The sequence below is a fragment of the Ornithorhynchus anatinus genome, chromosome 10, assembly GCF_004115215.2.
Source record: "Ornithorhynchus anatinus isolate Pmale09 chromosome 10, mOrnAna1.pri.v4, whole genome shotgun sequence".
NCBI classification, from domain to species: Eukaryota; Metazoa; Chordata; class Mammalia; order Monotremata; family Ornithorhynchidae; genus Ornithorhynchus; species Ornithorhynchus anatinus.
This window is the reverse complement of record NC_041737.1, coordinates 3,160,676-3,176,534: the sequence shown is the minus strand read 5'-3', so window position 1 is coordinate 3,176,534 and position 15,859 is coordinate 3,160,676. Positions and strand designations below refer to the sequence as shown.

The 15,859-nt window shown below is 43.3% G+C and overlaps 1 protein-coding gene across 17 annotated transcripts in view; it reads right to left on the bottom strand.

Annotated features, from left to right (window-relative positions):
• ADGRL3 (adhesion G protein-coupled receptor L3) overlaps positions 1 to 15,859 on the bottom strand; it is a 609,412-nt gene that overhangs the window by 25,568 nt on the left and 567,985 nt on the right. For 10 of the 17 annotated variants that reach the window (XM_029072997.2, XM_029072998.2, XM_029072984.2 and 7 more), the window contains 4 exons: positions 12,998 to 13,024; positions 9,836 to 10,004; positions 6,990 to 7,115; positions 4,137 to 4,233 (listed from right to left, as the gene is read on the bottom strand). In XM_029072997.2, coding sequence (XP_028928830.1) covers positions 4,137 to 4,233; positions 6,990 to 7,115; positions 9,836 to 10,004; positions 12,998 to 13,024 — 419 coding nt within the window. The remainder of the gene's footprint in view (positions 1 to 4,136; positions 4,234 to 6,989; positions 7,116 to 9,835; positions 10,005 to 12,997; positions 13,025 to 15,859) is intronic. The other 7 variants (XM_029072999.2, XM_029073000.2, XM_029072991.2 and 4 more) reach the window with 1 other exon arrangement.

Below are 15,859 nucleotides of genomic sequence, written 5' to 3'. Positions count from 1 at the left end.
CTGGTGCCAACGATCTCTCCAAGGCAAGGCTAAGAATATTTATAAATCAGACAGATATAGGAGATCAAATGGAACCTGGATTGTTTTTAAATAGGTCACCAGAAATAAGCAATATGAAGTAGGATCAAAAAGGACTCTAAGATTCGAATGAAGGAGGAATCGAACATTTCAAGTTTTGGTGTTACCCTGCCGGACCTTAACGGTTAGTTGGGGACATGTGCTTCAGCACACATTGAGGTGAATAACGTTGTGAAAGGCTGCAGCGGTCCTGGGAATCACCAGGCTTGGAGACACAGGCAGCGTCCCATGACACAGAGCCATTGTGTCTGGGGAGGCCAGACCCTAGAGAGTTTGTCTGCCAGGATAGGAATAATAATAATAATTGTGGTATTTGTAAAGCTCTCACTATGTGCCAGGAACTGTACTCAACACTGGGGTAGATACAAGCAAATTGGGTTGAACACAATCCCTGTCCTATGTGGGGCTCATTTTCTCAATCTCCACTTTACAAATAAGGTAACTGAGGGACAGAGAAGTGACTTGTCCAAGGTCAAACAGCAGATGAGTGGCAGAGCCAGGATCAGAACCCAGGATTTTCCAACGCCCAGGTCTGTGCTTCATCTACTAACTCATGCTGCTCCGTGACCGTGATCCCTCCAAACAGTTCCAGGGAGACTGCCTTCCCTTCCCATGTCTGGATGAACCCGGATGCTTAAAATAAAAAATACCAGAGATGCCCTATCTGAACCTCATTTGGGGACTTCCCGGTTGGAAACTGGACAACAGCTCATCCTGGGCTGCAGCAATGCAGGGTGAATGGAGGACATGATACTGAACATCGAATGACAAACCGTCTGACCCCCAAGTTGTGGCATTCCATTTGCGAACATATCAAGTATAGATTTCATCTACTCAAAGGCACTATGCCTGCCCAGAATCGGGAAAGACAAAACAAAGAAATGTATCAAGGATGAGGTTTCATAGAGAAGTTGGATCTTAGTTCATCAGTTCATCATCATAACGAGACAGCACTACTGAACATCACAAAAATCTGTCTTGGGTTGGGCATTACTATCGGGAAATCATGGATTTGCCGTGACTCTTGGCCGTGTCAAAGTCAAGAAACGAAGCAGAAAGTAGCGGAAGGAAACCATCGTTGATGTCACCAGAAGGATAGCTATGGTTCTGCAGAAAGAACTGTTAGAGTGGAAATCACTGAATTTGGAATTCAGGAGACTTTTCTGACAAGAGATCACTAGGTAAGCAGAAAGGAATTTAACGTATTCCCCCTCCCCCCCCCAAAAAAAAGATCATTTAAAAAGAACTAGAGAAAAGCATGCCTCTGGCTTTAGGGGTTCTCTTTTCAAATCCAAGGGCTTCTTTGGAAAATGGATATGCCCAGCCAAAATGTTTGCCTCAGTTGAAAAAGATGAAGATAACACCTTAGCACCCCCAACCCCTCCTACCCAGAATTTTCATATTGTATCTCTTACAGATTTACAGACACTTACTAGCACTAAAAAGCCAGTGCTAAAAACATACCCGCATAAACTCAAAGCCTTGTATAAGCGACACCATTGCTCTTTTCTAGATGAAGATGATCAAAACAAATAAACAAAAGACAAGTCTATCCATTACATCCATTCTCCTACTAAACAGGCACAAACACCTTCAAGAAGGCCCACAAGGGCCTCTTTACTCGCTTGCCATGAAATAAAAAAAGGATTTATATTTCTACTTTGTATCTGGTAAAGCAGCATGGCCTAGAGAAAAAAGTACAGGCCTGGGAGTCAGAGGACTTGGGTCCTCATCCCAGCTTTGCCACCTGTCTGCTGTGTGAATTTGGGCAGGTCACTTCACTTCTCTGTGGCTCAGTTGCCTCATCTGGAAAATGGGGATTCAATTCCCGTTCTGTCTCCTCCTTAGAGTGTGAACTCCATGTGGGACCTGATAATTTTGTATCAATCAATCAATCGTATTTATTAAGCACTCACTGTGTGCAAAAGCACTGTAGTAAGTGCTTTGGACAGTACAATATAACCGCTTCGTACAGTTCTTGACACACAGTAAACGCTTAACAAAAATTATCATCACTAGTAATATTACCACGTGCGTTAAAAACAAAATCACCAATTCAGTGTTAAGGGAGGAGCATTCTATTAAAGAAACACTATCCATTATCAATTGACAGCTATCCTAAATAAGAAACAATATTCCAACCTAGCCGTCGTCCTAGATAGTTCATATGCAGGCCAGGTGTTACTTGAGCCTAAATGCTGACTCGATCGGCTGTTTTCGAGTTACTTTGACAGTGATGGACCTCAGGCACATTATGAAACAGTCAAAATTTCAAACTGACTAAACAGTAAGCGCAACCTCATTCATTCTTTCATCCAACTGTATTTACTGAGTGCTTACTGTGCACCGAGCACTCTACTGAGCACTTGGGAGAGTACAAAATAACAATAAACAGATCCATTCCCTGCTCACTATGAGCCTGTTTGTTCAAGGTAAGTTAAGCTGAGAAGGTAGTGACAGAGTCATTCAAAACCAGACTGAATGCCTAACGAGTAAATGATGTGACATTTATATACCAAGTGTTCAAAAGGGATTTAGGAAGCAAAACCACAGTTATGATTACAATCAGTTCTGCCACGTGATTTTTTTTATTCTGTGATCTGGCTATGTTTGAAGAATTAGGGATCCTAATTCCATTCTACGCACAGACATCTGTTCTGACGAAGCACGTTCCGGAAGTCGATCGAGTTAGATTCAATGCAGGAAGAAACAACTGGATGCGTGGCATTTGTCCCGGCTGATGCTCCGCCGTGCAGGCTCTATTTCGACACGACTGCACTGTGCCTTACAGGGCTGTGGGTTTTGCAAAGCTTTACTTTTTCCACCCGGCCAGGGTGTGGAGCATCCCGGTAGAAGCGGACACGGTGCTAATATAGAAATCTCTATGGAAGAACACTGGTCACGGAGTTCATCTTTGAACCGACTACTCATAGCCCAGTGATTTCCACCGATCAGTGGTTCCTGTGAGTCAGGTTTCCCCTAACAAGAGGGACTTCCAGACACAGCTAGCCAAAACAACTGTAGCATTCTTGTGTATCCATGAAGGGGCACTATGAATCCCTGGGTTCAAGGACTCCAAAGACGGAGTCAGGTCCCAAGACAATTTCTTCTCACTCCACGCTGAGATCATCCTGTTCTGCCCTGAGAGGAAAATCCACTTGCAGGTCAATTTCCTGACACAAAAGACCAAAGCCTAAAAGAGGCCTGAGATTATTCTGTGGTCTTAATGGGGCAAATGCCCATTCTAAGCCATAATGAATTCTTAAGAAAGTGCGGTTTGGATTTCTCACATTAGTCCAAACAATCCCTCTTCCCGCTGATAATCAGTTAGATTCAGTGATTCATGCCTCTCACCACATTCACTGCTTCCAGCTGGGGTTGTTACCCAGACCAAACAAATATGACCACAAAAAATAACAAATCCCAGGAGGACGCTGAGATCTTTTGAGAAACCAGCCCACTATTAATCAAGGGCCATTTTCCTTATGCACACTAAAAACAAAACAAAACAATGTAAAAGGTCAATATATATCAACAGATTTTGCACTCCCCGAATGTCAAATATCCCATCAGGTGGACACGCAATCGCGACGTTAAGCTTGGATTTCATTTTTTTCTTTGGGTACACAGTTTGCCTTAAGTATGTGCTATGCAGTATATTTTTACTTCCACAAAAGCTATGAAATTGCTTTATTCCTGGGACAATGTGGAGCTCTATGAAGCTTGGCAGACGGTATAGGCCATGATAGCCTGGTTTCATTGTTCGCAATGAGGCCTGACAGCTCACCAGTTTATGAAGGTGACAGCTGACTATTGAGAGCTTTTTTTTATTATTATTATTTCTTCACTTCTTCCAGAAAGGATATTCTTGAAACTGCATGTTTAAAAATTCCCAGTTTATGAATAATGGAACACGTTGCACTCGACCGTGTTCTACTCTCCGTGGTAACAGTCGTATCGTAGGGAATTAAAGGTCCAGCAGAAGTTGAAAATTAAGCAATCAATTTAAGATTTCTTAATCACAAAAGTCATAAATATGAAAAACAGTCTATAATTACCTCTGTTGAGTGATGCTGAACTGTTTATATCTCCAGTAATAAAGGAAGATTCAGACTGTTTTCTAACTGTGTCATTCCACATCCTGCGAATCCGGCTCTGGAGAAGGGAGAGGGAGGAGAAAGAGTCAACCACGAACCGAATCTTCGGTGTGAGGCAGCTGAGGAATGCAGTTTTCCGTATATATTACGTAAAAAAGTTTTGCCTACATCGTTGCAACTATTTTAGCTAGTGGACCCCAAAACTGGTTATCGGCGGCGTACGTACGTCTCAAAAGAAGTAAGTTCCAGGCTATCTGCCTGCCCCATTACTAAATCTTAAAGAAAACGACAACATGGGCCTCGGCACTTCCTGCCAAAGATGTGTGGAGAGTCCACCCTGGAAATGTATGGCTTCAAAATGGCATCCTTAAGCTTAGCCTAAATGAATGAAATGAAAAATTATCACTATTATAACATCGACTTTTGTTTCATGGTTTCATTTTGGAGCGGTGTTAAACCGTCCCAGTTTTCTGGATAAGAAATATTTAGTTTGTTTATTGAGAACCTTTGCACTGCCAAGATTTTGTGCAAATTTGATCCCTAAGTTGGAAAAATCCACACAGATAAGTGTGTTGATGACCCAGGGAAATTGTGTTTCCATTCCATTTCAACATGCCGCATGTGGAGAAGAATGCAACACGGAGGATTATCAAGTCATCTCTGATTCATATAAATATCAAAAGGACTGAAAAGCAGTCCCTTAGCCAAATTCCTTTATTGTTCCTCACACTGCACCACGGGAAATCCTATGGCTGACTGGAATACACTCTGCTTCAGGAGGAAAACCTTCCACCGCATTCTGAATGTGAAAGGAATCGCCAGATACAGTGCTGACTGGCCACTGGCTGAAATTAGGCACACCCACGGTACACATCCAATTCATAACCCAAAAGACTTCAGAGTTCCTCAAGACAACTGTCCTCTAAGACGTCGTAGTTTTCATCATTTGAGTCGTTACCATTTCTAAAACGTTAGGGCACCGTGGCGTTCCTGTGTAATTCTCAGTCCTATCATTTCCCCTACCTTGTCTCTCCTCCACCCAACTGCTGAATTTTGCCAAGATATTAATAAAAGAGGTAATGGTTGTCAATTAGCAGAACAAGCGGTAAGTTGTGAAGATTCATCATCAAGCACTTAGCACAGTGCTCTGCACACGGAAAGTGCTCAATAAATACGACTGAATGAATCATTTGACAATGAATTATACTCTCCCAATGCACACGCCATGTCATTTGGAAAGTTGTATTAACTCTCTCAGATTCATATAGCATCTTTTAATGACCCGAATTAGTTGTTACAAATGGACCTGCAAGGGTTTTTATATTGCCACCTATATCTGCCGTGGATCACCTTTTTGACCTTTCTTTCACCAACTCATTTGCCCACTTCCCTTTTGGTAACAGATCAGGGGTCAATACACCTCACTGGGGGTCCAAACCAGGTGAGCTCCAACCAGAGAAGGTTGGCTTCTTAAAAAGCGGGACCACGAAGAAATTGTAATGGGAAGAAACATACGTCAGCCACGCAAATTGATTTATGTGGGTTTTTTTAAGGTATTCGTGAAGTGCTCACTATGTGTCAAGCACCGTTCTAAGCTTTGGAATAGAGAAAAATCACTCAGGTCAGACACGGTCTCTGTCCCCCATGGGGCTCGCAGGCTAAGTTGGAGGGAGGACAGGTATTGAACGCCCATTTCACAGTTGAAGAAATTAAGGCCCGGAGAAGATAAGTGACTTGCTCAAGCTCATACAGCTGGTGAGTGGCGGAGCTGGGATTAGAACCCGGGCCCTCCGACTCCCGGGCCTGTGCTCTTTCCACTAGATCATGCTGCTTTCCACACTAAAAGGGATCCCTTTCCAGGAATATTTTTCTCATCTGTAAATGGGAAGTCTATTCTTGTTCTCCCTCCTACTTAGACCATCAGCCCTATGTGGGACAGGGTCTTTGTTCGACCTGACTCTCTTAAACCTATTCCCGTGCTTAACATAGCGCTTAAGCATTCAAACACCACAGTTATCATTATTATCATTAGACAACGTTTTGTCCTGCTCCACCACGTGCCTGCTGTGTGACCTTGGACAAGTCACTTTACTTCTCCATGCTTCAGTTACCTCATTGTAAAATGGGACTGAGACTAAGAGCCCCACGTGGGACAGGGACTTTGTCCAACCCGATTTGATTGTCCCTACCCCAGCTCTTAGTACAGTGCCTGGCATATAGTAAGCACTTCACAAATAGATAATTATTACTGTTAAAGGTAGGCCTCACAAGAGCGCAGATCATCCAGTGAGCATCCTCCTCTTTGGAGAGAAACACCCAAAGGAACATCCCTCTAGACTATAAGCTCAATGTGGGCAAGGAACTTGTCTACCAACTCTGTTATACGGCACTCAAATGCATCAGTACAGTGCTGTGCACACAGCAAGTGCTCAAAGAATATGATCGATCGATAGGTCATGGGTTCAAATCCCGACTCAGCCACTTGTCAGCTGTCGTGACTTTGGGCAAGTCACAACTTCTCTATGCCTCTATGCCCCATCTGTAGAATGGATATTAAGACTGTGAGCCCCATGCGGGACAACCTGATCACCTTGTATCCTCCCCAGCACTTAGAACAGTGCTCTGCACGTAGTAAGCGCTTAACAAATACCAAAATTATTATTATAGTAAGCGTTTAAAAAATGCCGTCATCATTATTATGATTATTCTTGATTAAGGAGCTGGGCATTGGAAAAGCAATCGCCTCGATTAAAGGAAGGACACGAGGGACATCTTGTCGACAGACGCCCCATAGGAGGCCCAGCCACTCCTTACCTGGGAGCCGGTGGAGTAGCGTCCGGGAGTTCGGGAAGCAGATGTTTTCCCTGAGCCGATGGAGCTCTCCGTACTTTTGCCACTGCAGCAGTGCGTGCGCAGGCATTTCCCATACTCTTTTCGCACCTGGCCAACAAAACGTTCACTTCAGTTAGCAAGGAACCCCTGTCTCCAGCAAGGCACTACAACTCTGACTGGAGCAAAAGGTTAACTTGGAGACCATCGTTATTCATTTTTTAATGGAATCTGTTAAGCGCTTACTACGTGCCGGGCACTGTTCTAAGCGCTGGGGTAGATTCAGGGTAATCAGGTGGGAGTCATTATAGTATCCACTTCCACAGGTTTAGCAACGTTTCCCTGCGATTAATATATGACTCTACAAATAACTGTTTTGACGACATACGATTCTCATGTCGCAAGAGTTATTGTTAATTTTTTTTTTTAAAGTTCTCTGACCTTATTAGAATTCCATTACCACAGAGGAACTTCAAAGAATGAAAGAAACCTGGAACACTCATTTCATGACTTACTTTTAATATCCTCATAAATTTAAGCTGGCATATAGGTTCACTGGGGTAACAGAAGTTACTGTTTCTGCAAGGCGGCCAGGGAGGAAATTGGTGAAAAAATAAAAAAATAAAAAAATTCAAGACAGGAGCAGGCGGCAGACTGTGCTGAGCTTTTTTTTTCTAAATCTGTTTTTCTTTCCCCAGCAGTTCAGTGCTCAGGAGACTTTCCAGAGCCATTATTCTGAAGTTCTGGAGACTATAATACAAACGCAGATTTTTTTCCCCCCACCAATCACGCTCCGTGCCGTTAAGAAGTCCGCTTCCATGTGGTGCTCAGAACACCGCCAAAGTATAGAATGGCTTCCTTTGGGGCAGACTTGCCTCTCCACTCTTGTTTCCATGACAGAATCTGAGAGGTGGAAGAGGCCTCCATAATGTTTCTGGACCACGGCAGAAAGGAAGTTAACTAGTATCCTCTGGGAAAGGCTTCGGTGGGGCTCACAACCTTTAAGATCTGGAATTTTCTGCAGTTAAAAAGTTGTTGTCCTTTGAGGGGCAAAGCGAAAGGTCATTTTCTAAGATGACTCTAACACTTGGGCATCTTTCACTCCATCGGTGTTTGTGTCAGCTCCAGCGAGCTAGAGAGCCGTCCGCTAAGACTCGATTCCACCGGGCCCAAACTCTTGCAGTTTTAAAGACGAGAAGGTCTCGAACCAGTACATATTGAGGGAGAACGACAATGAACCAATAAGAAGACCGACCTTAGGCAACCCCAGGGAAAACGGGACCATCTCCAGAAACATCTGTGATGTCCAAATTTGAGATTCATCTCTCAAGAAAATTATGACAAATCTTCATCAGGATTTATGAAGTGCCTGCTGTATACTAAGCATTGGCCAAGGAACTCTGGGGCAGAAAGTATCAGACCACAGCTCCTCCCCATCAGATCATTTATAATCTATTGGATGCGGACACAGATAGCCTTGCACAAAGCGGGAAACGGAAACAAAAGTAAGCAAAAAATGAATAAGTGGAATAAACTGATAGATGTGGAAATATAAGGGTGGCTGATAGGATACTCCGATCAGGGGCTTGGGGACTTAACCAGGGAATGCTTCCTGGAGGAGGTGGCTTTCTTTTCTTGTATTTTGTGGGGGGGAAGGCGGGTGGGAGGGGGCGTGATTAGAAGGTGGAGTGTGATTATTCCGTTGGATGTGAAGGGGACGGGGTTGCACAATGGATTGGAGCCTTGTTTCCCCACTAAGAAGACTGTAAGCCCCTTACAGAACTGTGGCGTGATTATCTTGTATCTACCCCAGTGTTTAGCATAGTGCTCGGCACATAGTAAGTGCTTAACAAATACCACAATTATGAGCGGGATTTAAGGAAGATGACCCGGCAGCAGAGTGAAGCCTAGACTGAAGAGGGGAGAAGGTATATCTGTCAGGGTCTGAGATTCTCTGTCAGGAAGTACATTACTCTCTGGAAGTAAGAAGACATTTGGGAGAAAGACTTTAACTACGGTTCCAGGAGATAGCCGTCTCTTTAAGGGATACAAGGGTGGTGGTGCTAGTGATGATGATAATGATGAACTTATCACTGATTATTTCATTGTAAAAGGAGGAGGATTGGACTTAATGCCATAGATTCTATGTTCTTCCCCCAATAAAGTTAGCAAGGAAATAGTCGGATAACTACGGTAGTGATATTTTGGAGAGGAATGAGCACATATGGAGGTGCCTTTTAATGTTACCTTGAAAGAGTACTTTAAAAATTGTGCATTTCTTTAGGATATTTATAAATCAGAAGGAATAATGAATACATTTTCAAGGATACCCAAGTGTTTTCAAAATAGAAGCTTATGATATTAAAACAACAACATCCTAGGTGTTATTTTAAGATCACAAATGAACTTTTGATTCTCATATTGTTTTATCTACTAGTTCAGATGAACTAGCTTTAGCGTAAGTTGAATAAATAAACATTCTGTCAAGAATGTGTCTCTCTCAAGCTTCCTCCCGAAAGCAAAGATAGCCAGTGGAAAAAGGAACATCTCCGAGTAAACTGCCTGGTATCTAAATATTAATTCCTCCATTGTGTTCTTGCCTAAACCTAAAGTCAATCTACCAAAAGCAAGGAAGTCCTCTTGCTCAAGCTGTCTGCAACATGCAAACTTGCAACTTCTACGTTTTAAGCAGGCCAACCGTCCTAATGGGGTAGGTGGGGTTCCTTGTGGATATCTAAAGTACGGCAATCTGCAATCATCAACAAAACATCAAAACAATCGTGTGGTGAAGTCGTTATGCAGGAAGCAGCAGTTCAGACTCCTCGGCTTACCTTCTTCTGAAGAACACAATGGAAAATGAATATAAACATTCCCTGCAGAGAATTGAAAATGGTGAAGAGATACGCCATGATGACTGTGCTTTCATTTATATACATGAGTCCAAACGCCCAGGTCAGTCCTAATAGGCAGAGAAGAGCTATTGCACCTATAACCCATGACCTGCAGAGGAAAAAGAAACAAACACAAGGAAAGGAATCACCTTGAAAATATTCAGAAACCACACGTCAATAATCCGTCTACACTGGAAATGATTTTCTGTTAGACTCTCAGCTACGAAACGTGAGATAAGCAAGAAACAATATTGCAAACCACAGTACTCGAGGATTTTAATACAGTTTACAAGCCTTTAAGCTGGTGGAAAAATGTTGTGAGCACGGAAATCCACCTTAAGCGGAAGCCAGTCTGAACCAGAATCGTCGGCCGTGAAATGAAGATGACTTTGGACAAATGGAAAGGAAAAACAGACAATCCACAAAGATGGATCTAGCATCTCCCACCTTCCCTCGTCCCGTAGCTGCAGTTCTACGGAAAGCTGGGGGGTGGAAAGCCACGTTCCACCCTCTTCCTCCTGGCTGTCTTTCAGAACGGTTGCTGGGGCTCTCCTCTCTGTGTTTATTTCCAAATCCACAGATCGTAAGCTATTTTGCTCTAAATTCTGGGAAACAACCCACTGGTCCGTTAGCCATTCCATTCAGGAAAATGGGATCATGTTAAAGCATTGTTTCTGAAAATGGGACCTCACCATTGCAGATTTCAAAAGCTCACTGGACCCCCTGAACAGTTTGGAGGTGACAGCAGCAAACACCAGGTCATAATAGTTATATTCCTTCTGGCTTTCCCCATCCCCTTATTTTCTCCTAGCTAAGAGGAAGACAAATTATGGGCTCCTCTTTTTTTTTCCTAAATTGCTGGGGCAGGGCACTGGGGAAGTGAGTGATATCAGATGAACCGTGGATAGCTTTCCTGGCTGAAAACTTTGGTTCTTGAACTACAGGAGGTTTCACTGGAAGGGACTCTTTCTGGGCAAACTCAGCTTTCAGCCAGCAAGACTGCCCTGGCTGGGGTGGACCAATAGGTCTGTTTGGACAAGTAATTCTGGTTTTAAAACATGCCGATGAGTTGCCCACCTCACGTTAAGTCAAATAGCAAAACGTTTTCGACACGCACTGGAAGTTCCCAGTGTCCGTCTCCTTCATTAGCCTGTCAGCTCCGACAAATCAGGGGACGTCAATTCCTCATTCTGTACTTTCCAAGCACCCGGTACAATATGCAACACCAAGGGGGTGCTCAAAAAGTACTACTATCCCTACACTGGCTTCACGTCAGGCTGAAGCTTGGTGCCAGCCCAGTTTTCAATCAGTTTCCTGGCTAACGAAAGACCATGCCAGAGAGGGGTTTTTTTTTTATTTTTCCAATAAAAAACCTGAAGATCCAATTCCACCCAAAGAATCCTTCGGCTCAGGTTTTTGAGAACCGTGAAGCATCCAAAGCTATAACTTCTTGTTGGGAACAGAGATTTGTTGTTCTAAGATCTGTACTAAAACTACGCTCCAGAATAAAGGATTTCACAGACGTACTATTATCTCCTAACCCAGAAAAAATGGAGGAAGTTTATGTCCTACCAGTCTCAAAGGGACAACACACCAAAACCATAATTATGCGTCGCATAGACGAAACCACGCCTTTCCAATATTTTCACTGAATCATGTAACTCTATATTTAGCGATATGTAAAATGAGATGAATAGCAAAAAAAAAAGAAAAACAACTGGCCCAAAGTTAGCCATTTCTATCCAGCTTATGTCGTGCTTTCTCCGCTACTTAATACGGTTCTCTACATCATCAGTGATTAGGGTGCTAATTGCTGGCTAGGTTTAATGCGTTTAATTAGGAAGAGCTACGTCACTGTAGGGAGTTCAAAAATGAGGTTTCCTGTGATTTAGTCTAGCTTTTTGGGGATCTTCATAGCTCAGAAATGTCACAAATGGCAGCAATCTGCTCTGCTGCAAATTCCAAGCAAGTATGACCTTTTAGGTTACAGCCATGAGCCTCCGTCTGCACGGGTTTTGCATGGGAAGAAATGGGGGAGACAGCGAATGAAGACGGATCAAACATTTCTCTTCTGTCGTAAAAGACCCAATGCAAGTGAGACAAATGAATGGACTGGAGGGAAGAACTATCATAATGCAACGTACCGCTCCTTTTACTAGGAACACTAGCATGAGAGGAAGGTGAAATGGCATCGGAGAAAATGGACACAAGGACTCTTCACCAGAAGAACAAACTGAAAGTCTACTGTAAGTTGTACAAGCTTACATTAGCCCTCTGATTTTGGTGTTGCAGGACAAGAAATTTGGGTTTTTTTTTTATACGTAGAATAATCGTCACCCACTCAGAGGGTTGAATTTCCACTTTAAGGGTACAGACTTGCCATTTTGGCTATAAAAACTGCAGTTTGGGGTTCAACGATAAGTCACATCACATGCATGTCCTTCAAGCAGTTAGAAAAGTGCCCAGCGCTCAGAACAGTGGTTTGCACATAGTAAGCGTTTATCAGATATCATCATCATTATTATTACAGTGCTCTGCACAGACTAAACACTCAATAAATACCATCGATTGTCGGTCTGAGAGGGCAAACAGTGCAAACACGGGGATCTGATTCCGAAGGAATAAGTTCAAAGGATTGAACAGAAATTTAATAGCGAGGATCCCACTGATTTCTACTGAAATTGGACTGAAACGTCACCATTTGTCATTTTGGAAAATAGATCTACCACATGGACAATTTGAAATCCCCCCAAGTCAAGCAAGAGAACACCCCCCTGCAGCTCTGAAGAATGCATCCCAGCAGCAGAGAAAGCTGTTCCAGTATAAGGTAAACAAGTCTGTACCACAAGAAATTTCCGCCACAAGTTTCTCTCAATTCAAGCAGTGTCCAATTCCAATAAATGAAGCAGAATCGTTCAACACTACGCCTGCAGCGTATTAACGCCGCATATGAGCTGTAGGCCTGATTTCTCCTGCACAGTTTGCTCTTCTGCCTCAATGTGAATGACAGAAGCTTTAATGACTTTTCACTACTGATCTGAAAGCGGGTTCACGGGACCACACTGATAAATGGACTTTATCAGCCGTTCAGGTCATTCTTACTTGATGAAGGGTCTGTTATCCTCATAGCTAAAGAATGCATAGACATAAAGACAAGAACACCAACATTAGCATAAAACGGCATCATCAACCTGGGAGAAATACCCAGCAGGCACTGGGCCACGAGACAAATCTGTTCCAAATCCCGATAAAAGGGGCCACCACCATCCCAGAAACCAGAGACCCTTCGAACGGCCGTGATCGGTTACTTTCCCAGGAATGAAAATAACAAAAATAGAGGAAGATATCCCAGGTGGAAATCTCAACTCCACTTGGCCACCAGCTAATAGACCTTTACTGGATGTAGATGTTCATTTTTTAACCCTCATTTAAATCCTTTGCAAATAAGAAATCTAATGTAGTACTGAAAATCCCTAGGGCACCGATGAGACACCAGATTCCATGTCTCCAAAGACACCCCCTCCCCTCCAGGAGATATCAGGATGCTCTCTAACCTTCCTTCCTTCCTTTTATTACACTGGGATGTAAAATTACATCCAAAATGTTCTGCCTAGGAGTCAAACGTCAACGTTATTCTCTATGGAAGATAATGACTTAGATTCTTTTAAAACCCTTTCATTTCTGGCGACTGGGTGGGGGGGGGGGCGGGGAGAATCAGGTATGACCTACTTCTTTTCATTATGCCAAGTAAAACTTGGTTCCTGGGCAGAGTAAAATGGTTATATCAACATTCTAGATCATATTTTGCTCATAGAAAGGAGGATCGGCGACTCCAGATCATATTCACAGAAAGGCAGGGTAGGAGCAGGGGAAGGGAGGAAAAGTGGGATGGGAAAGGGTAGGGAAGGGGAAAGGCTTTACAGCACCAGTCATGATTATGGTGTGGATTAGGGACACTGTTGAAGACCTGTCAATTACCCAGACCGATAATTGGTGAAATTTAAAATGTAACAAAAACAAAAGACCTTTCTACTAATTCAATTTAAATTATGGAAGATGTGAGCAGAGAAAAGATCTGTGAAAACAGTGATGCACCAGAGTACTGAAACTTTGTAGGAGATAAATCTATTTGAACATATTGCATTATCTTCTCACAGAGGCATCCAAGAATCTTTATAAAGTAACACGAGACCCGTGTTTCTTTCTTTATGGTCAACAACTCTGAAAGGAACAGATGTTTCAAACCTGAAAACAAGCAGCAGCGTGGCTTAATCGATAGAGCCCGGGCCTGGGAGCCAGAAGGACCTGGGTTCTAATCCCAGCTCCTCCACATGTCTGCTATGTGACCTCGGGCAAATCACTTCACTTCTCTGGGTCTCAATTACCTCATCTGTAAAATGGGGATTAAGACTGTGAGGCCCATGTGGGACCGGGACTGTCTCCAACCTGATTGATGCCCGTCTACTTGTTTTGTCTCCCCGATTCTAGACTGTGAGCTCACTGTTGGGTGGGGATTGCCTCTATTTGTTGCCAAACTGTATTTTCCAAGGGCTTAGTACAGTGCTCTGCACACAGTAAGTGCTCAATAAATGTTTGAATGAATGAACAGTGCCATAATTATTATTAAATAGCCAATGGGAGCACTTTTGTGGTCACATTTTCTTTCAGACATTTGCTATCTCAAAATCAACTAACAGAAGTACTCATGCTTCAGGTGGCTTAAAGAGATGCTATATTTTGGTTTCTCCAGCCTCCTTTATCACCCCTGTGTGTCTCTCCCTAGTGTACTCTTTTCCTCTCCTTATCTCTTCTTCTGCCTGTAATGATGACGGCATTTCTTACAGGCTTACTATGTACCCAACACAGGGGCTGATGCAATACAATCAGATGAGACAAAGTCCCTTTCTAAGATGGAGCTCACAGTCTGAGAGAACATATACCGTGATCTCCAATGTACAGGTGAGAAAACTGAGGTCCAGAGAGGTTAAGAGTCTTCCCTAGGGTCACTCAGGAGGCCCGGGGCCAGACCTAGGCTAGACTATGGGTCTTCTGGCTATCCCTGCTTTCCTCCTTGGGCGATGTAGCTTCTCTCCTTCTGGGGCATTTTATCTGACTGCGATTTAACAATTTTATTCTTTCACTTGTCATTGTTTAAAACAGGACACTAAATCTTTAGGGTTGTATTTCTTTCCCCAATCACCTCCCTCTGCTGTTATCTTTTACTGACAATCCGAATCACTTTATTTTAATCCATTTTTGGTCCCTATGCAGCCGGTTATTCAGTTCTTGCCATATCTCAGAGAATTTTCCATCTTTTTCTGTTGACAGGATGCTAAAATACGCATGCTTTTGAGTTTACATGGTTTTCTCATTCCCGGTGGGACGCTGACAGAGGTGAGATTGGTGAATACTTCATCTCCTTTCTTTTCACCTGGAATGCCTACTACTGCTTCTGCTGGACTTAGAAGAGAAAGACCAACCCCACCCCCAATTCCCCAAAACTGTGGCTGTCGGGTTGGGGAGAGAAGTCAGATGAGGGCAAAGCACTTCTGCCCTCCATTTATTTTCTCCAACTCTGACTCGTGGACTTCCTTGCTCAAAAGAGAAGCAGTGTGGCGCAGTGGAAAGAGCACGGGCTTTGGAGTCAGGGCTCATGAGTTCGAATCCCAGCTCTGCCACTTGTCAGCGTGTGACTGTGGGCGAGTCACTTCACTTCTCTGTGCCTCAGTTACCTCATCTGTCAAATGGGGATTAAGACTGCGAGCCTTATGTGGGACAACCTGATTCCCCTGTGTCTCCCCCAGCGCTTAGAACAGTGCTCTGCACATAGTAAGCGCTTAACAAATACCAACATTATTATTATTATTATTATTACCTCTGTTGAGAATGGCCAAGTAGGAAGAGTACAGGAAGTAGAAGAGGAGAAAACCACCTGAGGAGTGAGGTTTTGGGGAGGCAAGGTAC